General features: G+C 45.1%; 1 protein-coding gene across 3 annotated transcripts; it reads right to left on the bottom strand.

The window, feature by feature from the left end:
- Nucleotides 1-13,867: 13,867 nt before the first annotated feature.
- On the bottom strand, nucleotides 13,868-17,767 carry LOC121025803 (putative MAGE domain-containing protein MAGEA13P). Of its 3 annotated transcripts, none has more exons than XM_040468541.1 (2): nucleotides 17,633-17,767; nucleotides 13,868-14,974 (listed from the first exon to the last, which is right to left on the bottom strand). In XM_040468541.1, exon 2 carries the CDS (start codon nucleotides 14,906-14,908, stop codon nucleotides 13,868-13,870), a length of 1,041 nt encoding a protein of 346 aa, XP_040324475.1. In that variant the 5' UTR covers nucleotides 14,909-14,974; nucleotides 17,633-17,767. The 3 variants fall into 3 exon arrangements, with proteins under 3 accessions (XP_040324475.1, XP_040324476.1, XP_040324478.1); XM_040468542.1 differs by lacking the exon at nucleotides 17,633-17,767 and adding an exon at nucleotides 17,409-17,492; XM_040468544.1 differs by lacking the exon at nucleotides 17,633-17,767 and adding an exon at nucleotides 17,200-17,395.
- Between the last annotated feature and the right edge of the window lie 5,370 nt (nucleotides 17,768-23,137).

Genomic DNA, 23,137 nt, shown 5'->3' with positions numbered 1-23,137 from the left:
GCTTGTGTTTCTGATGAATCCATTGCCAAATCCAGGGTCATGAAGATTTACACCTATGTTTTCTTCTATGAGTTATATACTACCTTCATTTAGGGTGTTGGTCCATTTTGTGTTGAGTTTTGTATGTGGTGTGAGATAGGGGTCCAAATTTATGTTTTTGTATATGGATATACAATTGTCTAAAAACCATTAGTTGAAGAGACTGTCTTTCTCCCATTGATCGGTGTTGGGATCCCTGTTGAAAATCAATTGGCCATAGATGCTTGGATTTATTTCTGGACTCTCAATTCTATTCCATCGGTCCATGTGTCTATCCTTATGCAGCACCACACCATTTTAATCATGGCAGATTTGTAGGAAGTTTGAAATTGGAAAGTGTTTAAGTTTAACTTTGTTCTGTTTTCTAAAATGGTTTGGCTATTTGGGGTCCCCGGTAAATTTATATCAATTTTAGTATCAGCCTTTCCATATCTGCAAAAAAGGAAGTGGAATTTTAATAGGGTAACATCAAATCTGTAGATTGATTTTGGTAGTGTTTGAATATTATCTTAACAATATTATGTCTCCAATCCATAAACATGGCATTTGTTTCCATTTATTTAAGTTCTCTTTTGTTTCTTTCAGCAATACTTTATGGTTTTCAGTGTATAAGATGTTTACCTCTTTGGTTAAATTTGCACATAGATATCTTATTCTTTTGGATGAAATCGTAAATGGGATTTTCTTTTTCTTTCTTTTTAAAATTGTTTTTTAATGTTTATTTTTGAGATAGAGACAGAGCATGAGCAGGGGAGGGGCAGAGGGTGAGGGAGACATAGAGTCCAAAGCAGGCTCTGGGCTCTAGCTGTCAGCACAGAGCCCGACATGGGGCTCGAACTCACAGGCCGTGCTGAAGTCAGACGCTCAACCGACTGAGCCACCCAGGTGCCCCTGGGATTTTCTTAATTTACTTTTCAGGTTGGTCATTGCTGGGATGTAGAATTACAAATGAATTTTGTGTGTTGATCTCATATCCTGAACTTCTGCTGAATTTCTTTTAATAGCATCAATATTTTGTGTGTGTGTCTGTGTATTCTTTAGGATTTTCCATGTAAAAGGGGGCACCTGGGTGGCTCAGTCGGTTGAGCATCCAACTCTTGATTTTGGCTCTGGCTCTGATCCCAGGGACGTGGGATTGAGCCTTGCATTGGGCTGCACTCTGTAGAGTCAGACAAAAATTATAAAGTATGGAAGAGTCAGAAAAAAAATATTTTAAAAAATGATCTGAGTAGACATTTGTTCCAAGAAGTCCTATAGGTGACCAACAAGTACATGAAAAGGTGCTTAACATAACCAACCATCAGGGAAATGCAGACCAAAACCGCAGTGAGATACCACCTCACTCCCGTCAGAGTGGCTAGAATAAAAAAGATAAGACATAATAAGTGTTGGTGAGGATGTGGAGTAAAGGGATATTTCAGCAGGGACTGAAAAACTATGTCAAGGATGTCAAAGAGGGATTCCCACACAGAAAGGGAGTTGAACTTGATCAACCTTGTTTTCTTTCATTTTTCTTTTGAGAGAGCGAGAGAGTGTGCATAGGGGCGGGTGTGCTAGTGGAGGAGGGGCAGAGGAAGAGGGAGAGAGAATCTCAAGCAGGCTCTATGCTCAGCATGGAGCCTGATGCAGGGCTCAATCCCACCACGGTGAGACCGTGACCTGAGCCACAATTAAGAGTTGGACGCTTAACCGACTGGGCCACCCAGGTGCCTGGGCTTCATAAACTTTAAAATAGTTTTCAACACTGAGATTCTATGGCTCAAATCTAGGAAGGTGAACTGACCTATGGCAAAGTGGGTGATCGTCTCCCATGCTTGGATGCTTGGTCTCTGGCCATGGTGTTTAGCAGAAATCAGTGAGTTTTTAGAACGTTGGAAGGTGCCCACAACTGGCACTGGTATATTTTTTGTCACTTCAAGGCACCTGTGGACGGTCCTATACTTTTCCAGACAAGAGTAAGCTCAGGAATGCTTTGCTTCATTCATTCAGGCTGCCTGCAGATAGAGACCCTTTCCTCTGCTGCCTTATCGCCAGTTACATTAAATACAGTCTATGACCAGAGTTGATTAATACTGTAATGTAGTCAACATCCGTGCGAGCATATACAATGGCCCCCCTGCAGAAAAAGATTCCATTGAGCTAACAGATAGCAGTGATTCCGTGAGTGACAGTGAAAGTCGTCCTACACCATAACCCTCCTCTCTCGTCTCCCTCACACTAGCCACAAAGATTTTCAAAGGTAAGTGAAGGTTAATTTGTTTAGTTTTCTTTATATTCTGTATTTATTATTTTGTATTTCAATATTGTAATCATTTTGATAAGAATATTTTGGGGTTGTGGAACGAATCATCTGAGTTTCCATTATTTCTTATTGGGAAATTTGCTTTGATATACAAATTATGTTATATATTATATTATATATTATAAGCATGTTTCTGGAACGAGTTATGCTTGCAAACTGTGGTTTTACTGTATATATGAAATTCTTAAGTGCAGACTTAGAAACGATTGTGTCTCTGTAAATGTTAAACAATTTTGAGTTTCCGTTTTCTCAATGATAAAATGAAAGTGACCATATATCTAGTTCGTAGGATTTCTATGAAAATTATATGAGATGATATGTTAATTATTTAGTTCTATGCCTGGCACATCAGGCTCCCAGTAATTCTCCTATATGCTTACTATTATATATATTTTTTTATGTTAGAGAGGGAAGGGAGAGAGAGCGTGCAAGTTGGGGAGGGGGCGGGGGGGGGGAGAGAGAGAATCTTAAGCAGGCTCCACGCTTAGCGTGGAGCCCGACATGGGGCTTGATCTCAACAACTCTGGAATCATGACCTGAGCTGAAATCAAGAATCAGACACTCACCCGACTGAGCCACCCAGGCACCCCCCCCATGCTTATTATTGATGTACATACGTTAGAGCCTTGATAGGCGGTGAAAGACTCCATTTGATCTAACATACAAATGTTCTTTCTCCAGGTTAAACTGCTCTTCTATGAACCTCACACACGTCCACATTTCACCCACGTTATTCCACACATTGGCATTGGCTTGAACAAACTCCTTTGCTACCTAAGGCTGCAACTGATGTTGCTATATAGAAATTGCAAACTGGATTAAAGACCAGAAATTCAATTTTATATATGCCCACATTGGCCCAGAAAAGTCATCTTGATCTTGTTTGGTTAGTTATATCCCTTGTGATGAGGATAATATATGCGTTCTACAAAAATATTGGTTGTTAGCTTTTTCCACAAGTTGGTCTTTTCCTAGCTGCAATCTCTCACTTTATATTCAGGTATATTAATTATGAGATGGTTCCACAAATAAGATAAACAGCAACTCCACCACATTCATTGTACTGGATCTTTTTATGGGATATTGACGAGCGAAGGTTAAAACTACATTGAGCGGCAATTTTCCTTCAATAAGATTTTCAATTCTGTCAACTGCAAGAATGAGCGCCCTTTATTGGTTCCCTGGCTTTCATCGTTTTAATTCGATCCCGATGATTCCCAGATGTCCATCGGCAACATCGAATGCTCCCCTGATACCTTTTGGTCATTTCCATTTGGCTGGCCCACTGGCACTGCCAACTTAATATGCCCAAAATATCATTTGTCATCTTCCCTAAAAATCTTACCCCTTCTTCATTGTTTCCCATGTCATCTATCTAGTCACTAGGATAGGACATTTGGAGTTACCCCAGACTCCCTCTCTCTCTAATCACCCCATTTAGTCAACCACTCAGACTTCTGGATTTTACTCCTACAAGTCTCTCCTGTCCCCTTATCTCCATCTCTCCGAACTACTGCGCTCGTTTAAACTAACATCATCTCTCCTGGATTAACCTAACATTAGTCTGTTTAGTAATTTCCCTGTCTCTACTCTTATGTACTGGAATGTATGCTTCATGTGTTTTCAGAACAACCCATCTAAAAGAGAAGTCTGATTGTATCACTCTTTTGCCAAAAACTCTTCAATGGCTCACTGCTGTTCTCAAAACAGTACAAGTAGAGGTGCCTGGGTAGCTCAGTCGGGTGAGCGTCCGAATCTTGATTTCCGCTCGGGTCATGATCCCAGGGTTGAGCTCCTTGCTGAGCATGGATCCTGTTTAAGATTCACTCTCTCTCCCTCTGCCTCTCTCCACCCACCCCTCTCTCAAATAAAAATAAATAAAGCAAAACAAAAACCTAAGTACAAACTGCCTGACTTGGGAAACATAGTTTTTCATGATCTGACATCTGCCTACCTTTCCAGCTCTGTCTCTCATAATCTCTAAAGTGCACTTGACATTCCAACAACCCAGAAATATGTTCAGTTCTCTACATAGAGACTTGCCAGGTATAGAAAAGATAAATATAGGACATCCAGTTAAATTTGAATTTCAAATAAACAACGAATTTTTTTTAGGGGAAGTATATCCCATGTAACACGTTGTGTCTTACGTGTGTTTTTGTTCCCACTATCACATCTCCCTGGAATGCACTTGCTAATGTTAAGATTTAGCAGAATTACTATCTCTTGTAGGGCACCCGTCCTCCGCACTCCCTCCCTCGAACCCTGAGTGAATTAGAGGACTCCTGTCATCACATACTGTAATTGTTATTTTTTTGTATCTTTTCCTATCAGTGAGACACCCTGAGGGCAGGGACCATTTGTCTCTGTATTCGCATCATCCAGAAGGGTGCCTGATATGTGGTAGACACTTTACAAATATTTGATGGATAAATGGTTCTCCTGACATTAATATTAATATTTTCTCCTTAAACCCAACATGAAGAATATTTTTGCCAGCACACGTGACAAAATTAGGAGAAAGCCCGTCTTAAAACAGAGCTCCAAACTCAAAGCTGAGAGGACAGTAGATTTTCCCCTAGAGATTAAAAAATTAAAATAAATTTAATGGCGACAATTAAACTTTTTAACCTTGTGAAACCTATCCTATTGCGTGAATTTTTAACAGCATCTTTGACCTCAAAACAATACGATGCAGTGGCTCATATTGTTTGATTTTCTATGTCTGTGCCTGCACATCTTTAAACTCCTATGTTTTCCATATTTCGAAGATGTGTCGGCATGGGAGAGTGCTATAAATCCCAGCTAACAACCTGAGAAGGAACTCACACTAACGCTTTAGTAGGTACAAATTTATTTGCCTGTTGCCTGCATTTTCTTTCACTAAAAATACATTTTTTACTTAGCCCTGGAAAAAGAGTGTGCTTGAATATCCATTAAAAAGTGAGTCAGCTGCAAATTTGATATTCAATTCTATGCTCATAGGGAGGACAGGTAAACACATTCATCAGTGAGTAAGCAGAGATTAGTCAGATGGAGAATCTGAACACTGCAGTGAAATTTCTGCTACCAGCCTATCCTGTTTTCAAAGCACACTCTTTAGTAGTTCATTAAACCATGCAGTGATTCTTCAAAGGTATAGTATTTTGTAGTCTTAGTCATAGAGGTTGCAGCAAAATTTGCTTTATACTCTCCTCAAGGTACCTTGGGTGTGGCTGCTGAACAAGTACCTGAAAACGGAAGGATCCTGGCTTTCATAGCTTGCTGCAAAATATTTTTAATAACAGATGGGACTTGAGAGGGCATTAGTTTGCTAGGACTGCAGAAACAAACTGTGTGGCAGGAAACAACAGAAATTTACTGTTCCACGATTCTGGGGGCCGGAAGTCTGAACTCAAGACGTCAGCATTGTTGGTTCCTTCTGTGTGTCCTGAGGGGGAATCTGTTCCATGCCTATATTCTTTGGTGTCCCTTGGGTTATGGGAACATCGCTCCGATCTGTCTTCGTCTTTATATGGCATTCTCCCTGTGTGTCTGTGTCTTCACATTGTTTTCCCTCTTTCTGGAAGGGCGCCAACCATACTGGGTTCTGGGCCACCCCTAATGTCTTGAGTACATCTAGAAAGGCCCTCTTTCCAAAGACGGTCACATTCACAGGTATTGGGCGTCAGGACTTCCACAATTCAACTCACAACAGGGAGAAATCTATCAATCTCTGAAATTGTAGACAAAATCAGGAGTTTTATGCACAAATGAGAGCATTTTCTTGGCAAGAGTTTCCATCGCCCTTACTTTCGTCGAATTCTGAAGGAGATCCATACCCTGAAACCTTAAGAGCCACACTCTGAATAAAAGCAGCATTGATGCGAACGGCAGAAAGGGTGTCCTTGACAAAGTTTTGGAGTATTCTTTGAAAGCTGCTAGGTAACTTCAGGATGAGTGTTGTATATCCAGTTCATGATTCAAGAGTCTCTCTTATGCTTACTGTCCGTGAAGGGCCGGGTAAGGGAAAGTGAAAGCCCTACCAGATCCTTCTATTTTTTTTCATTAAAATTTTTTCAAGTGTATTTATTTATTTTGAGAGAGAGAGAGAGAGAGAGAGAGAGAGAGAACAGGGGAGGGGCAGAGAGGGAGAGAGGGAATCTCAAGCAGCCTGATGCGGGGCTCGAACTCACGAACGGTGAGATCATGACCTGAGCCAAAATCAAGAGTCGGATGCTTAACCAACTGAGCCACCCAGGCACCCCTAAGCCCTACCCGGTTCTTTTAAGTGCAGAGCATGGCTTCAGACGCTTTGCCCTTTGCCCATTCGTGATGGGATTATCCCTATTTCCTTATATAGATATTCAAAAGAACATTCCAACTTCCTGCCTGTATGATATGGATGTCGTCATGCTTAGCTGTATTGAAAATGTAACAAAAGCCTTTAAAACTGCAGAATCTTTGCGGACTAGATGTAATGTTGTTTTATGAGGCCAGCTCAGCACTAGTCTTGCTTACTTTTTAAGTCACACGTGTTGGCTGATGATTGTTCTACTTCCGTGGGAGTTGTAAGCTCCAAGAGATTTGTTGAAAGAAATGTTTTGATTTAAAACAGCATGGATAGCTAGTGAAAATATATAGCAGCCAGGCTTTCAGGTATATGATTCAGAATAATTAGGCAGAGATTTATAAGATGCTGATTTCATACTAATTATGTCTCATGACAATGACGTTTTAGGTTCTAAGTAGCTAAGTAGCGATTACTTATAGTTTGAAATGCGTATGTTAAATGTAAGTATCTACTCCACTGACAACGATTTTACCCCAGTTTCAGCAATTTCACTGGCTTAGCTGTGATAATGGGGAGGCCAGTTATTCACGTAGATAAAGTGTGTGCTAATTAGGTTTGCAGATGACACTAGTGAATTTGCTGGTACATTTAAAATGGGATTTAAATTCAAAGTGACCTATGTAGAGACCCGGTCTTTCAGAAACAGAAATTTAATAGTTGTAAGTGCATCGTCTGGCATAGTTGGGTAGAATGAGTAGCTGACTCCTAGCTACCTCCCTACTTCTTGCCTCCCATCCATTGCACCCCTCAAAAATGTTTTTTTATCAAACATAACTCTGATCATGTCCGTATACTTCTCAAAAACCATCAGTGGCTCCCCATTGCTCAACACATTAGGTACAGAATCCTCACTCTGGCGTTTAAGGCCTCAATATTTATTTATTTCTTTATTTATTTTTGTCGGCAGGATCCCTAGATATTTGGAAATGAAATAATACATTTTTACTAACCTGTGCTTCAAACGAAAAACTGAAGGAAATTAGAAAATATTTTGAACTGAATGAAAACCTAAATACAGATCGGAATTTATGGCACTTCACTAAAGCAGTGCTAAGTGGGAAATTTATGTCATTAAATGCTTATATTAGAAAGGAAGTTCGGACTCAGTTTAATAATATCAGCTGCCACCTTAAACTATAAAAAGAAACAGTAAATTAAATCCAATGCAAATAGAAGGAGAGTAACAATATATATAAAGGCAGAAATCAGGGGCGCCTGGGTGGCGCAGTCGGTTAAGCGTCCGACTTCAGCCAAGTCACGATCTCGCGGTCCGTGAGTTCGAGCCCCGCGTCAGGCTCTGGGCTGATGGCTCGGAGCCTGGAGCCTGTTTCCGATTCTCTGTCTCCCTCTCTCTCTGCCCCTCCCCCGTTCATGCTCTGTCTCTCTCTGTCCCACCCTCTCTCTCTGCCCCTCCCCCGTTCATGCTCTCTCTCTCTGTCCCAAAAATAAATAAACGTTGAAAAAAAAATTTAAAGGCAGAAATCAATGAAATTGAAATTACAAAATGATAAATAATTATCAATGAAACAAAAACTTTTTTTTTAAAGATCAGAGAAGCTGAAATAGCCAAGATTTTTCTTTTTTAAAGACTGTTCTAAACCAAAAGCTTTGGACATTGTCTTAGCTTAGATATGTTAGGCTCCCATAACATATAGCCATAAACTGGGTGGCTTATCAACAACAGAATTTTATTTCTCACAGTTATGAAGGCTGGAATTGTGAGATGACGCCGGCATGGCTGGGTTCTGGTGAGAGCTCTCCTCCAAGTTCTTGACTGCCGACTTCTTGGTATCCTAATGCAACAGAAAGAGAGCTAACTGGTTCTCCGGCCTCTTATGAGGGTACAGCCCCATTCACAAGGGCTCCACCTTTGTGAACTAAATACTTCCCAAAGGCCCCACCTCCAAACACATGAACTTGGGGAAGACACAAACATTCCGTCTATTGTAGACCTAGCTTAAAGTATGTGACTCTGAGCACATAGAGAAAAAGATTTACAGCAGTTTGCAGAAAGGGCAAAGATGATAGGACACTTAGAATCATAAATGACGTATTCGTAATTTGTAATTGTTGGGATATAGTCATCAAATTATTTGGATTTACGGCAAATGCATATAAAGGCAACAAGTTAATGTGGGAAAATAAGGCCCAGTTTTAATTTTGCAGGGGGGAAATGCTAGCTCAATATTACATGGTGTTGGGACAAAAGTGGTATGTTGGCAGATACTGGTAATTAATTCACTTGCATCTTTCTTTAGAGAAGGTGAACCTATATTCTTTTTTTTTTAAACTTTTTAAATGTTTGTTTATTTTTGGGAGAGAGAGAGACAGGGAGGGCGAGTGGGAGAGAGGCAGACAGAGAGGGAGACACGGAATCCGAAGCAGGCTCCAGGCTCCGAGCTGTCAGCACAGAGCCCGATGCGGGGCTCGAACCCATGCACCGTGAGATCATGACCTGAGCTGAAGTCGGACACTTAACAAGAACCTGTATTCTAAAAGGGAAAAAAAAAAAAGCCACAAAAGTATTATGAGATGGTTCCATTGCAAAGAAGTAAACAATACGGGCGGATTTTACAAGTTAAAATCTATACGAACACCTTTGGATCCAAATCACTCGGTAAAACTCTGGGATTCTGATCGGTTTCAGAAGGAGTGCCATGATCGAAAAAATAAAGAGAAAATGCTCGCTTTGAGGAGAGCGGCTGTGCAGTTGTTCTAAAGTAGAACAAGTAATCCAGTAAAATCCTAGGGCACACAAATAATATGGAATGGCACGGATGACCATTAATGGCTTCGTTCGGGCAGGGTGTGGATGAAATCATTAAAATGGCAGAATTGTTGAGTGCAGAATGTGAGCCTGTGGGAGCTAAAAACAAAGCATGTAACATGTATCAAAGCAAATGGTATCAAAATGATGACCCAGCACTTTTCACATGGTATTTACTTTGTAAAAGATACTGTGTGTTAAGAAACTGGTGATAGTGGTGCGCTGGTCTACGAAGGAAGGATAAACATTCTTGTGAAAATGTTGCATCAATCAGGAAAATAAAAGTGCATTTCAGGCCCGACTGGAAGTATTGCGGTGATGACTGAAGAATCTATTTTTAAAATAGCGTCATTTATTTATTATGAGCTTTGACAAGAGGCATAAACAACCCTCCTCGTAATGAATGTGATCATTGTAACTCCTTCTCCTAGAATTGTCTGTATGCTATGCTTCCTGTAAATATTGGATTCAATCAAATCACGGAGAATATGATTTAGATGTAAATATAATTCCCTCATTTAAAATATGTGAATACTTTTTCTGGAGAGAGGGCTTCAAAGAGAAGACCGATTCTTACCTGTGTGGCGTTGTCTTGGAAAGCGTGAGCTACGCACAGCTAATGAAATGGATTGCATCGTGTTTTCTTTCTAGTCGGACAAGCAGGAGGCATGCCGGAGGTGGGTGCAATCCGGCAAGAGGTTGATCACTGTTGTAAACAAATCGTCCAGAGAATGTGTGCATTTATTTTCAGGAGTCAAGGTCACATTTTAAAATATTTGTATTTGTATTTTTTGTAATGTTTATTTTGAGAGAGAGAGAGACAGACAGTGCACGAGGAGGGGAGGGGCCGGAGGACAGAGAGGGAGACACGGAATCGGAAGCAGGCTCCAGGCTCTGAGCTGTCAGCACAGAAAGTTTTTGAAACCATACGTAAGAAGTATGGTTATTCTCCCAGCTGTAGGTTAGTATGTCTGTTAACATAAATGTGTCTCACAGCCCCTCAGTCCTGATTTTTAATTTGAATAAGATTGAAATTTGGGGGCATCAATCATGCCTAATTTAGATTTTAAATGTGGACTATGGGACTTCTAGCCACGGTGAAATAACAGGAACCCAACTCCTACCTGATAGACCTAAAAATACGAATGAAAACTATGAAACAATTTTCGGTTTATTAGACATCTGGCCGTGAAGGACAGCGACCTCTAAGAGATGGAAAACAAAGGAGGTAAGTTCTAGGGCACCCTAGTTGATTTGCCCAGGAGGATAATGCATGTGTGCAAGGCGGGGGGGGGGGGGCCCCTGGACAGTCTCCTTGAGTTCAGATGGAGCCAGGAGTCCAGGAAGGCCAGGGTAGCTAAAATTGGCAGGACAGGATGCTAAGAGGAGATTGCTGTACAGAAAGAGAACTCTGGAAATCACACAGGGCTGGGAGTAATTCCTGTTCCCATTAGAGTAGAAACCCTCATAATTTGTGTGGCATTAGGGTACTTGACAGGGTTCTGCCTTTGCAGTGAAAACATGGGTACAACGTCAGGGAAGGCCCTCTGTGTTATTTATTGCCTTTTTTGTGTTTTTATTTTTTAATATTTTTTAAATGTTTATTTTTGAGAGAGAGCACGAGTGGGGGAGTGCCACAGAGAGGGAGACACAGAATCCGAAGCAGGCTCCAGGCTCCGAGCTGTCAGCACAGAGCCCGACACGGGGCTCGAACTCACAAACCGTGAGATCGTGACCTGAGCCGAATTTGGACACTTAACCGACTGAGCCACCCAGGCACCCCTATTGTTTTTGTTTTTGTTTTTTAGAGAGAGAGCACATGAATGTGAGTGCGAGTGGGGGTCAGGGGCAGAAGGAGAAAGAGAATCCTAAGTAGACTCTACACTCAGCACTGAGCCCGATGTGGGGCTCGATCCCATGAACCTGGGATCATGACCTGAGCCGAAATCAAGAGACGCTCAAGTGACTAAGCGACCCGGGCACCCCGACTTTTGTTTTTTAAACCAGAGCTAACATGTCCACCAAAGAAACAATTGTTCACCTCCTAGGACTCAGGGGTTTTAGGGATTCAGCCCCTGTAGTTGTTTGCTTACACAGTGGTTTCCGTGGTGTTTCCTCCTCCACTACCTAGGAGAGATGTTTTGGTGTTTGACCATCTAGGTGAGCTTGTTCATTTGCTGATGTCATCAGTGGCCGGTTTCAAATAATATGTCTTATTAGACTCTTACCTGCAAATATCAGTGTGGTTTCAAGAACCATCCCTAAAGTCAGGGCTATAGCCTAAGAACCAGATTGTGAGCAAATCAGACTCTACTTGCCAGCTCATTTGAAAGTGTGCTGCAGACACCAGGAGAGGCGCTCAGGCATCTGACCATCCTCCAAAGTACACTTTTACTGCTAAGGGCCTGTTGCTATCGGGGTTCCGGAAAGAGGGATGGCCAGCCAGTGGGACATCCTTCTGCAGAGAGTCTGGGGGAAGGCAGGCGATTGGGGCTGTTCATTGGGAGCACAGGTCTCCAAAGGAAGAAAAAGTGATGAGCGGTCAGCAGGCCGGATTCTAGAGCTGGACAGGGAGGCAGACAGAGGGAGATCAGGGGAAGGGTGCGGTCACGCAGGAAGGTGCCGGGATTGAGACACACACCAGCACGTGGGCAGTCACCTCCCCAGGAGCTCTGGGGCTCAGGCAGGCCGGACGGTAGGGAAATAAAGCCCGGACAGTCCACAGACAGTGTTTGATTCTCATTGTCCCCTTCCTTCTTTGGGCCTACTTTGGACACAGGGACCTTCTCTTTGTTGCCTGAAAGACATTGGAAAGAAATGAGCCAGAAGACAGAAAGGTGAGCCTCAGGCTGGGAGGAGGGAGAACAGCCTGGGTTTAGACGAATTCAGACCAGGCATCTAGCCCCAGCCCTGTCACGTAGGAGACATGTGACCTTGGGCAAACTGCCAAGTGCTGTGAGCATTAGGTTCTTTACCTGTGAAGTGGGCTTGATGAGTCCTGTCTTGTAGGACCTGCTAGAATGATATATTGGCACAGTGCGTGGCTTTTATGGGATCTTTTAATAGCCGTGACTTTTTTTTTTAATGTTTATTTTTGACAGAGCGTAAGCAGGGGAGGGGGAGAGAGGGGGACAGACGATCGGAAGCTGGCTCTGAGCTGTCAGCACAGAGCCCGATGCGGGGTTTGAACTCACAAGCCGTGAGATCATGACCTGAGCTGCAGTCAGTTGCTCGACCAACTGACCCACCCAGGTGCCCCAAATAGCAGTAATTTCTATGTGATTTTGACCCCAAACTTTATCATGGTCTCATCGGGGATTGACTGTGCGTGTGTGCGTGTGTTTTCCACGACATCTCAGAGAATGAGCAGCTCCAGGGAGCAAACCACCAAGTGAGCCCCAAATGCTGCTTTGTAAATAGAAAATGTCCCTGTTAGTGGATATGTTATTTAATTTGGATATGGGGAAGTCTTCCCCAGCAGAACGCAACTCATAGCTCCTAGAATTGGAGTCAAGGACTAACTGTTCCTCCCTCCCAGCTGCTCTTGCATCCAAACCACAATTTTCACTCATTTCACCCCCACCGAAAGTCTAGCCCTTGCTTAGAGGTGACCACATCACGCTCAAGATAACCTAATTAAAATGCCCTTTCAAAGGGGTGGGGCCTCGGCTTTCCCAGGCCAAGGAAAAAGCACCAGCTCCCCCGCACCACTTCAAAGGACTGTCACCCTATTCTCAGGAAAACTCTTGTAGACAATGCATACAGAACACTATCTGTGCACTGCGTTCAGTGGCATGGGGACAGGGGTGCCGTGTGTCTTCCATACGTGCCCCAGGTGGAGACTTCTCTCTGGTTTACCCACGATCCCCAAGGAATTGCTAAGAGCAGTTTTCTATTCTAGACTTTTCTCTTACTTGTAAAACACTTGCAAGAATAAATGAGCCAGTGACCCAGGGCTTTCATTTATTAAAATTTAATTTCTCATGCACGCTTTAGCCAAACAGATCTTTAATTTTACTAGCCAGCAGACTAAATGGGATTCAGGAATCCTAGCATGACCGTCTTGTACATTTCCCCCTCTATTTCTCCATCCCATCGATTTTATTGCTGGACTCTTGCGGATTTCTAAGGAAATTCCACTATCTGTGCCATGCTGTTTTCTTCCAGATCAGAAAATAAGATCGAAAGTTTCCCAATATGTTTTCCAGAAGAGCAAAATTCTTATTCTTAAGCCTAATGAACAGCAGTAAAGATGTGACCAGGGTCATTCATGAACCTAGACCATGAAGCTAACCTTTTAGAAGCAAGAGCATTTGAAAAATACCAAAACGAAAAAAAAAAAAGATAAAATCTGCAATTCCGTCCTCCACCGTTTAGAACTTCGACTGCCCTCTTCAACCACAGAGTGGAGGATCTTCCTCAGGCTTCACTCAGGGCAAGAGAAGCTGCCGGACGGAACACTGGAACCTTCATCGGCTGTGACAGTAGTACCATCGGTGGTGGCCACTGTGGCCCGGGCTCGCTCTCTCTCGTCTCGCAAAGCTTCTCCATACCAGTACGGGAAGGAAGTGGGGTCATTGCCAGTGACCTTGGAAAAAAACTGCAGGACTTTCATCTTGCTGGTTTCAGCGTGGGCCCTGGGACCCCACAGGAGTTCGTACTGTGGAGGATCGCTGTGGGGCACCTGCTGGTATACCAGGTACTTTTCCTGCACTAAATCTTCGGTGATGAGCTTCCTGGGTTCCCCATAGATGAAATCGTTCCTCCCAGCATACACTCCGATCTCGCTCAGCACCCTCCAGATCCTATCCTCAGGGGCACGGTCGCCCTCCATAAAGATCACACCCAGGATAAGGATCAGGAGGCCGGTCTTGGGCATGCCCTGGTCGTCACTCAGCATCCCATCGTAGGTGAGGTCTAGGGTTTTGATAAGCACGTAGGAGTGGTTGATGGGGTTCACTTCCTTCACTTCGAGGCCAAAGACAATCTCCAAGCACTCACAGGCTTTCTTGAAGATCACAGGGAAGTGGTTCTTGTGCCCTTTGATGCTCTTCAGCATTTCCGCCTTTGTGATGGGCTTCTTTGCTACATACTTGCCACTCAGAAACTGCAGCAATTTAGCTACCATCTCGTCCAGGACATCGTCAGGCAAGATCGCCGGGTCTGGTGGAGCCTGGGAGGCACCTGCATCCCGTCTTGGGCGGCCGGAGTCCTCATTTGATTTGCTCGATAGAGTGGCTTCGACGGCGGGGGAGGAAGAGCAGGCTTCCCCTGACTGCTGGAGAACACCAGGGTTTCCAGCAGCAGGCACCGCCTCTGGGGCGCCCTGGATCAAAGGAGAGAGAGGAGAAGAGGCAGTTTCCTTCTCCTCAGTTGCAGGAACCTGTGCAGCTACCAGGCCCTGAGCCTCTCTTTGGGCCTTAAGGCCTACTTCAAGCTCGTGGCTCTGACTCTCACTGTGAGACATGATGACCGGTGTCGGGGGCAGCAGGCAGAGGTATGGGCAGCAGGTGGGTGACGGCAACCAACTGGCCTGAGGGAGACAGGAACAGCGTGAAGGACTCAAGTGTGTCAGCTCCGACAAAGGCCATCATAGCAGGTGTTCCCTTCCTTAGTGCTCTAGGGATCTCCTGTCTTCCTGATTGGAGAAGGGCTGGACGGACTCTGGGGATCTCTCTTCTGGAACAGGGGGTCATCTGTCCTTACCTTGATGCCTGCCAGGGTGTGGGACTCCTCCCTCTGCTGACCTGAGGTCACCTTCCTTAACCCAAGACCTCACTGCCGTGAGACGAGAGAGGAGGAAGCCAACGGGGGGCCACATTCAAACGCCATGCCCTGGGTCCTATCTTGTCTGACGGCAGGGGCAGGGGCAGCTGGGCCCCATCTGTTCTTGAGTAGGGGTCCACCGCATCCTCCATCCTCACATTAACTCCTGGCAGAACCTTAGACTCATGCCTCTGCTAACGGCCTCCAGCTCCTTGAGACCACCAGGCAGTTCAAGTAGCAGTGAGGGTGCATTACCTCTGGACACTGTGTACCAGGCTTTCTCTAGGCAGAAGCAGGGGGGAGAAGGGGACTTATCTCTCCAAGGGCCAGAGGTGGGGAGAGCCCCCAATCCTTATTCAGGGTCCTCATTTTAACTCCTGGGAGAGCCTGGGGTTCCTCCCTCGATGGCCTGACATGACTCCCTCTGCTGGCGTGAGGCTGTCCTGTCAGACCAAGGCCTTCACTTCCTTGAGACCAGTGAGACAAGTGGAGAGGTGTCACATCCACCCATCCCTGCCCAAGATCTTCCAGGGCTGACAGCAGGGGTTAAGATCCAGGATGTTTTGGGATGGTGGCTCGATTTCGTCATCCCTCCTGGTACTTAACTCAGTGGCCAGCAGGAGCTGAGATGCCTACCTCTGGTGACCTGAGTGGCCTTTCCAGACAAAGATCCTTACTTCCCTGAGATCCCCCCCCCCATGCCAGCTGGAAACAGGGGCGGACTCAGGTAGACTGACATGCTCCTGGGCTACCAGGGGCGGGGCAGGTTTCTGTGGGGACCTCTTTGTCTGGAGTGGAAATCACCCTTAGCCTTCCATTAGCAATTCGTATTGAGCCTGCATTCCTTCCTTTCTGCAGACCTGAGGCTGCATCCCTCACCCCGAGGCTCTGTCTCCTGGAGAGGCCAAATAAGTGAGGGGGTGACAGGGGGTTGCAGGAAGATGCTTCTGCCTTACAGCTCTACTTAGAGCCTCGCACGGCTGACGGCAGGAGCAGGACAGGGCTGGAGAGCCCTCTATCCACGGCTGAAGGTCCTCCGGTCCCACATCAGAGTCCTCACCTTGACTCCTGTAGGGCTGGGGCTCCTCCCCCTGCACTTGAGGTTGCACCTCTCAGACCAAGGCTGTCCCCTCCCTAACGCCACCGAGAAGGGACTGAAGTGGGGCTTCGGCCTCCCGGGCCTGCCTGGTGTATACTAGGGCTGATGGCCTGGGGTTGTGTGGGTCTCCGCGCAATTCCCTCCGTGTTCTGGCTTGAGGGTGACCCCCAGCTCTCCTCAGGGTATCCCTATTTATTCCTGGGAGGGCCTGAAGCCACTTTTTGTTGACCTAAGAATGTTGCCCTCAGGGAAACGCCCCCATCTTCCAAAGACACTAGGCAAGGAGGTGAGCAGGGCGGACGGGGCATCTGTATCTGACAGCCCTGGCTGGGGCCCCTCACGGCTGAAAGACAAGACAGGTTTCTGTGGGGCCCGCCCTATCCTCTCGGCCCTAAAGATCCTCACCATTCTACCTGGCAGGGTCTGAAACTCCTCTCTTCGATCACCAGATATTGGGTCCTTCAGACCAAGGCTCTCACCTCCCTGAGACCCCCGATTCGGAAACAGAAGGAGGTTCCGCCTGACGCTATCTTCCGGGGTCCCCGGGGGCTGACAGAAGGGGTCACGAGAAACTTCTGGAGAGGTTCCTTAGGGTTTGGGGAGGGGCGGGGCAGAGCCACAGTCCTTCCCGAGGACTCCCCACGGGCTCTCGACGGGGCCTGCGCCCTCTCCCTTTGGCGAACCCGAGAATGAGGCCCGCAGGCCGAGGCTGCCATCTCCCAGAAACCACCCACAAGGAAGTACAGAGGGTTGGGGGAGGCGCCTCGGCCTAAGCGCCCTGCTCCGGGCCACCCACGGCCGGCGACCAGGAAGGGTATCTGCGTGTTCCCCCCCCCCCCCCCCCCGCCTTTATCCGGAAAGAGGTCCCCTCGGCCCTCCATAAGGGTCTTCACCTTGAGGCCTGGCAGAGCCCGGGCCTCCTCCCTCTGAGGACTTGAGTTCACGCCCCTCAGACAAAAGCCTTTTTTCCCCTCAGGCTCTCAAAATGGAGGCCCGGATTCGGCCCCGTCTGGGGCCCTGCGCGGGGCCTGTAAGGCAGACGACGAGCGAGGTGGGGGTGGAGAGCGAGAGCTCCTCCTCAGCCCTCATTCTGGGTCCTCACCTTAACCTGGCCACCCCAGCCGGCGGCACGTCCCTCCGACCACCGGGGCCCGCTTCCCGTCAGAGAAAGCGAGGCCCTCGGGCTCCCAAGATGGACGTTGGGAATCAACCACATCCGGGACCCCGCGGGGGTCCTTCCGGGTAGACCACAGGGGGTGGGGGAGGGGCGTTGGGGCACCCGCTCCGCGGTGAAAGCTACCGCCAGCCCTCCCTCTGAGTCCTCACCTGACGGGTGCTGGAGCCGGCCCGGTCCCTCAGGTGCCAGAGCTGAGCCCACGCCCGGAACTCCTCCCTCTGGCGACCTGAATCCACGCCCCAAGTGATGAAGACAGCCTCGCGGTCCCCCGGACCGCCCTAAAGCGGAAGTCAGGTACGTCACTTCCGGGAACTCTGCCTGGGGCCTTCCAGGGAAGATTGTGGGGGCAGGGAAGAACTCAGGGCCGTTTGTGTCTGGGGAGAGGACTCCTGGCTCCTCCTCCTGGTTCTTTACCTTGAACTCCCTCTTCTGACGGAGTCCAGCCCGCTCAGAGGGAACCTCGCTTCCCTCAGATTCCGAAAGGCAGGAGGCAACACATCCCTGTCCTCAGCCTGGTGTTTCCTAGAGTTGATAGTAGGGGCGGGTCCCGATCTACTTGGGATGGGAAAACCCCTGACCCTTACCTTGACTTATTGCACTGGCCGAGTCCCCCGCCCCCTGTTGAACTGAGGCCTCATCCCTCAGGTCAAGGCCTTTATCTCACCAAAAGAGGAGGCAGGCTCCGTCTTGGCATGACGGGCCCGAGTGGGGTCTGTCCGAGCTGACAGTAAGGGCAGGCTTGCGGCTCCCTATATATCGTGGGATACTCTGCAAGTATTTATATTTCTTCCTGATAGGGCCTCTACCCTCTGCCTTTCTAAGGCCCCCTGAGATGCCCACCGCACAAATGCAGACGATGTGAGTGGTAAGTGATAATTGTTCCTGGGGCCTCCCCGGGGCTGAAAGCAGGTGTGCATGCCTGTGGGGCCCCTCTGTTTGGGGTGGGTGGCTCATTCAGCTCTCCATAAGGGTCCTCACCTTAATACCTGGCAGGGCCTGGGGTTCCTCCCTCTGCTAGCCTGAGTCCTGCCCCCTCAGATCAAAGCCCTTACGTCCCTGAAAATGTACCCCTTCTCCAGTAGAAATCAGGCTCTGCCACATCTGGTCTCTCATGGCTAACGGCTGGGGTAGGATGGGCGTGGGGACCTGTCTCTTCTGTGGTGGGAGTTCTTGGTTCTCCCTCAGGGTTACTACCTTGACTTCCAGCACTGAGTTGGCCTTCGCCTTCCATGGACTTAAGCCCGACCGCTTTGAACCAAGAGTGGAACACAACCCCCCAGGTTTGTTGTCTTGGCACATACAGGTAAGGCAATAAATCTGTAAATAACTTAAGGACAATTAACATATTTCCGGCATTCTGAATCTGTTAGGAACATTTTATAGTTGTCTCCATGAAGGTCTTGAACATTTTTGTGAAGCTTTGTCTTAGGTGATCTTTGGATTTTCATGCCGTGGTGAATAGGATACGTAAACAACTTTCATAATGCACTCATCATCCTCCACTTCTTTGCGTTTTCCCAGAGACAAATCAATAAAAGGTTGCAGTGTCAATGAGACAGAGGGTAGTGTCTTTTTACAAAATTTATTTTTTCCAGCTTTATTGAACTGTACTTGACAAGTAAAAATTGCATGCCTTTAAGGTATATAATATGATGTTTCGATACGTATTGTGAAATGACTATGACAGTTGAGCTAATTAACATATCCGTCACCTCCCATAGTTACCACTGTGTGTGTGTAGTGAGAACACATGAGGTCAACCCTCTTAGCAAATTTTAAGTATATAGTAGAGTATGGTCAACTATAGTCACCATGCTGTGTATTAGATCTCCAGGACTTATTCAGCCCAGGTAACTGAACCTTTATACCCATTTCCCGCACACCTCAGCCCCTGACAACCACCATCCCACTTGGCTTTTATGAATTCGACTTCTCTAGATTCCATATATAATTGAGATCATGCATCCTTTTCTGTCTGACTTACTACACCTAGAACAATGGCCTCCAGGTTCGTCGATATTGTCACAAATAGCAATTATTTCCCTCTTCTTAAAAGCTGAGTAATATTACAATGACACAAGGGAGTATATGCTAATGAACAATATACAATATTACATATTAATAATATATAATGATATATTAATATAGATCACATTTTCATATATATCTCCCATTTTTATATATATTTCACATTTGCTTTATCCATCCATCCATTAATTGACACTAGGTCCTTTCCTTATCGTGACTTTTGCATATAACGCTGCAATGAACATGGAGCGCAGATAGCTCTTTCAGATACTGATTTCATTTTCCTTTGGATACATACCCAGAAGCGGGACCGCTGGATCATATGGGAGTTCTATGTTTTAAAGATGTTTGTTTATTTTTGAGGGAGGGAGGGAGAGAGAGAGAGAAAGAGAGGCAGAGAGAGAGAGAGGAGGACAGAGGATCCAAAGCAGGCTGTGAGCTGACAGCAGAGAGCCTGACGCGGGGCTCAAACTCCCGAACCGCGAGATCATGACCTGAGCCAAAGTCGGACCCTTAACCAACTGAGACACCCAGGTGCCCCGGGAGTCCTGTTTTTAATTTTTTGAAAAACGCTCCTGCTGTCTTCCATGACGGTTGCACCAATTTACATTCCCACTGACAATGTACAAGGATACCCTTTTCTTCACATCCTTGCCGGCCCTTGTTACTTCATCTTTTTGGTAATAGCCATCCTCGCGGGTGTACGGTGATGGCTCACCGCAGCTTTGATTTCCATTTCCCTGCTGATGAGTGATGCTGAGCACCTTGCCATATAGCTGTTGGCCGTTTGCATGTCTTTGGAGAAATGTCTATTCCGGTCCTTAGCCCATGTTTTAAAATTCAGGCGATGTATTTTTTGCTATTGGGTTGGTCAAGTTCCTTATATACTTTGGACATTAACCCTAATCAGATATGATTGGCAAATATTTTCTCCCATTCAGTACGCTGCCTTTTCACTCTGTTGATTGTCTCCTTTGCTGTACAGATACTCTTCAGTCTGATGCAATCCCCCTGGTCTACCGTTGCTTTTGCTGTCTGTGCTTTTGGTGTCCTGGCCAAAAAATCTGAGACCAATGTCTGGTTTTTTCCCCTGTAGTTTTACAGTTTCAGGTCTTCCATGTAAGTCTTTAATCCATTTGGAGTTGATGTTCGTGTGTTGTGGGAGACAGAGGTCCAATTTCAGTATTCTGCATGGGTATATCCAGTTTTCCCAATCATTTACTGAAGACGCTATCCTTTCCCCATTGTGTACTCTGGGCACTCTTGGCCAAGGTCACTTGACTCCAGATGTGTGGATGTATTTCTGATCTTGTTATTCTGTGTCATTGGTCTGCGTGTCTGTTTTTATGCCAGTACCATACTATTTGATTACTGTAGCTTTCTAATATATTTTGAAATCAAGGAGTGTAATGCCTTCAGCTTTGTTCTTCTTGCTTATGCTTTGGCTATTCATGGTCTCCTGTGTGTTTTCATATGAAATTTTGGGACTGGTTTTTCTATTTCTATAAAGAACACTGTTGGAATTTTGATAGGGATTGCATTGAATCTGGAGACCACTTTGGGTGGACATTTTAACAATATTAATTCTTAAAATCCACGGACACAGGAGTCTTCCCAATTATCTCCGTGTTCTTTAATTTCCTTCTTTGATGTTTTATAATTTTCAGTATGTAAGTATTTCACCTTTCTGGTTATGTTTATTCTTAAATATCTTATTCTTTTTGCTGCTATTGTGAATGGGTTGTTCTCTTAGTTTCCATTTTCTTTTTTTTTTTTTTCAAAAAAATTTTTTTAACGTTTATTTATTTTTGAGACAGAGACAGAGCATGAACGGGGGAGGGGCAGAGAGAGAGGGAGACACAGAATCAGAAGCAGGCTCCAGGCTCTGAGCCATCAGCCCAGAGCCCCACGCGCGGCTCAAACTCACGGACTGAGAGATCGCGAGATCGCGACCTGAGCTGAAGTCGGACGCTTAACCGACTGCGCCACCTAGGCACCCCTTAGTCTCCATTTTCAATTGTTCATTGTTTATGCATAGAAACACCACTGAGTTTTGTATGTTAATTTTGTAACCCAGAACTTTACTGAATTTGTTTATCATTACTAATAGTTTTTTGTTCTTGAGAGTTTTCTGCTTATATGATCTTGGTCATTTCAACTTGAACAACTCTGTTTAGCATTTATTGTAAGGCAGGTCTAGTGATGAACTCCCTCAGCTTCTGTTTGAGAAAGTCTTCATTGCTTCTTCATTTCTGAAGGACAGCTTTGAGTAGTGATGATCCCTGTTTCATTTCTGATAGTGATAATTCTGTCTTCTTTTACCCTGGTTAGCCTGACTAGAAGTTTATCAATTTTATTGATCTTTCCAAAGAACCAGCTTTGTGTTTCATTGGTTTTCTTTATTGTATTCCTGTTTCAATTTCATTGATTTTTTTTTAGTGCTTATTTATTTTGAGAGAGAGAGAGGGCGTGAGAGAGAGAGTGCACACACACACCAGGGACAGGCAGAGAGAGAGAGAGAGAGAATCCCAGGTAGGCTCTGCACTGTCATCGCAGAACCTGATGCGGGGTTTGAACCCACGAACCGTGAGATCACGACCTGCGCCAAAACCAAGAGTTGGACACTTAACCACTGAGCCATCCAGGGCCTCCCAATTTCATTGAGTTTTACTCTGTTTTTCTCTCTGCTTTCTCTACAATTTAAGTTGTACTTTTATTGTCACTTAGCTCAAAATATATATTTTAAGCCTCGGGGCTTTTTTCTTTAACACGTGAATTATTTAGAAGTGTGTTATTTAATTTCCAAAGATTTGGAGCAATCTTGCTATTGCTTTTTAGTTTAATTGCATTGCGGCTTGTGAACATACTTTGTATGATTTCTTCTGAATTTGTTAAGGTGTGTTTAATGGCTCTGAATTTTTTTTTATCTTGATAAATATTTTATGTCACTTGAGAATAATATGTATTCTGTTGTTGTTGGATGGAGTATTTTATAAATGTCAAGTAGATCAAGTTGATTGATAGCACTGTTCAGGTCACCCGTATCCTTACTGATTTTCTGCCTGCTTGATCTATCCACTACTGACAGAGTAGTATTGAAGTCTCCAAATAGAATAGTGGATTTGTCTGTTTCTCCTTTCATCTCTATCAGATTTTGCTTCACATATTCTGACGTTTTGTTTTTAGTTGCATATGCATTTAATATCTTCTTGGAGAATTGACTCCTTTTTCATTATGTAATGCCTTTCTGTATCCCTGATGGTTTCCCTTGCTCTAAAGTCTGCTTCTCTGAAATTAATAGAGCCACAACAGCTTTCCTTAGATTATTGTTAGTATGGTATGATTCTTTACACCCCTTTACTTTTGGCCTATCTGAATCTTTATATTTAGCATTAATTTCTTATAGACAAAATATGACTGGATATTATTTTCTGTCCCTTTGGCTATCTGTGTCTTTTAACTTGTGTATTTAGGTCATTCACATTTAAAGTGATTGCTGATATAGTTAATATGTATCATATTTGTAACTGTTCTCTATTTCATTTATTTTACATTTCCTTTTTTTCTCCTTTTTCTGCCTTCTTTGATTTTGAGCACTTGACTATGATTCCATTTTATTTCCTCTC

This window comes from Herpailurus yagouaroundi, unplaced genomic scaffold, assembly GCF_014898765.1.
Source record: "Herpailurus yagouaroundi ecotype Mexico unplaced genomic scaffold, PumYag 67702, whole genome shotgun sequence".
Lineage (NCBI taxonomy): Eukaryota > Metazoa > Chordata > Mammalia > Carnivora > Felidae > Herpailurus > Herpailurus yagouaroundi.
The sequence above is the reverse complement of the archived record's forward strand: the minus strand, read 5'-3'. Positions and strand labels throughout refer to the sequence as shown.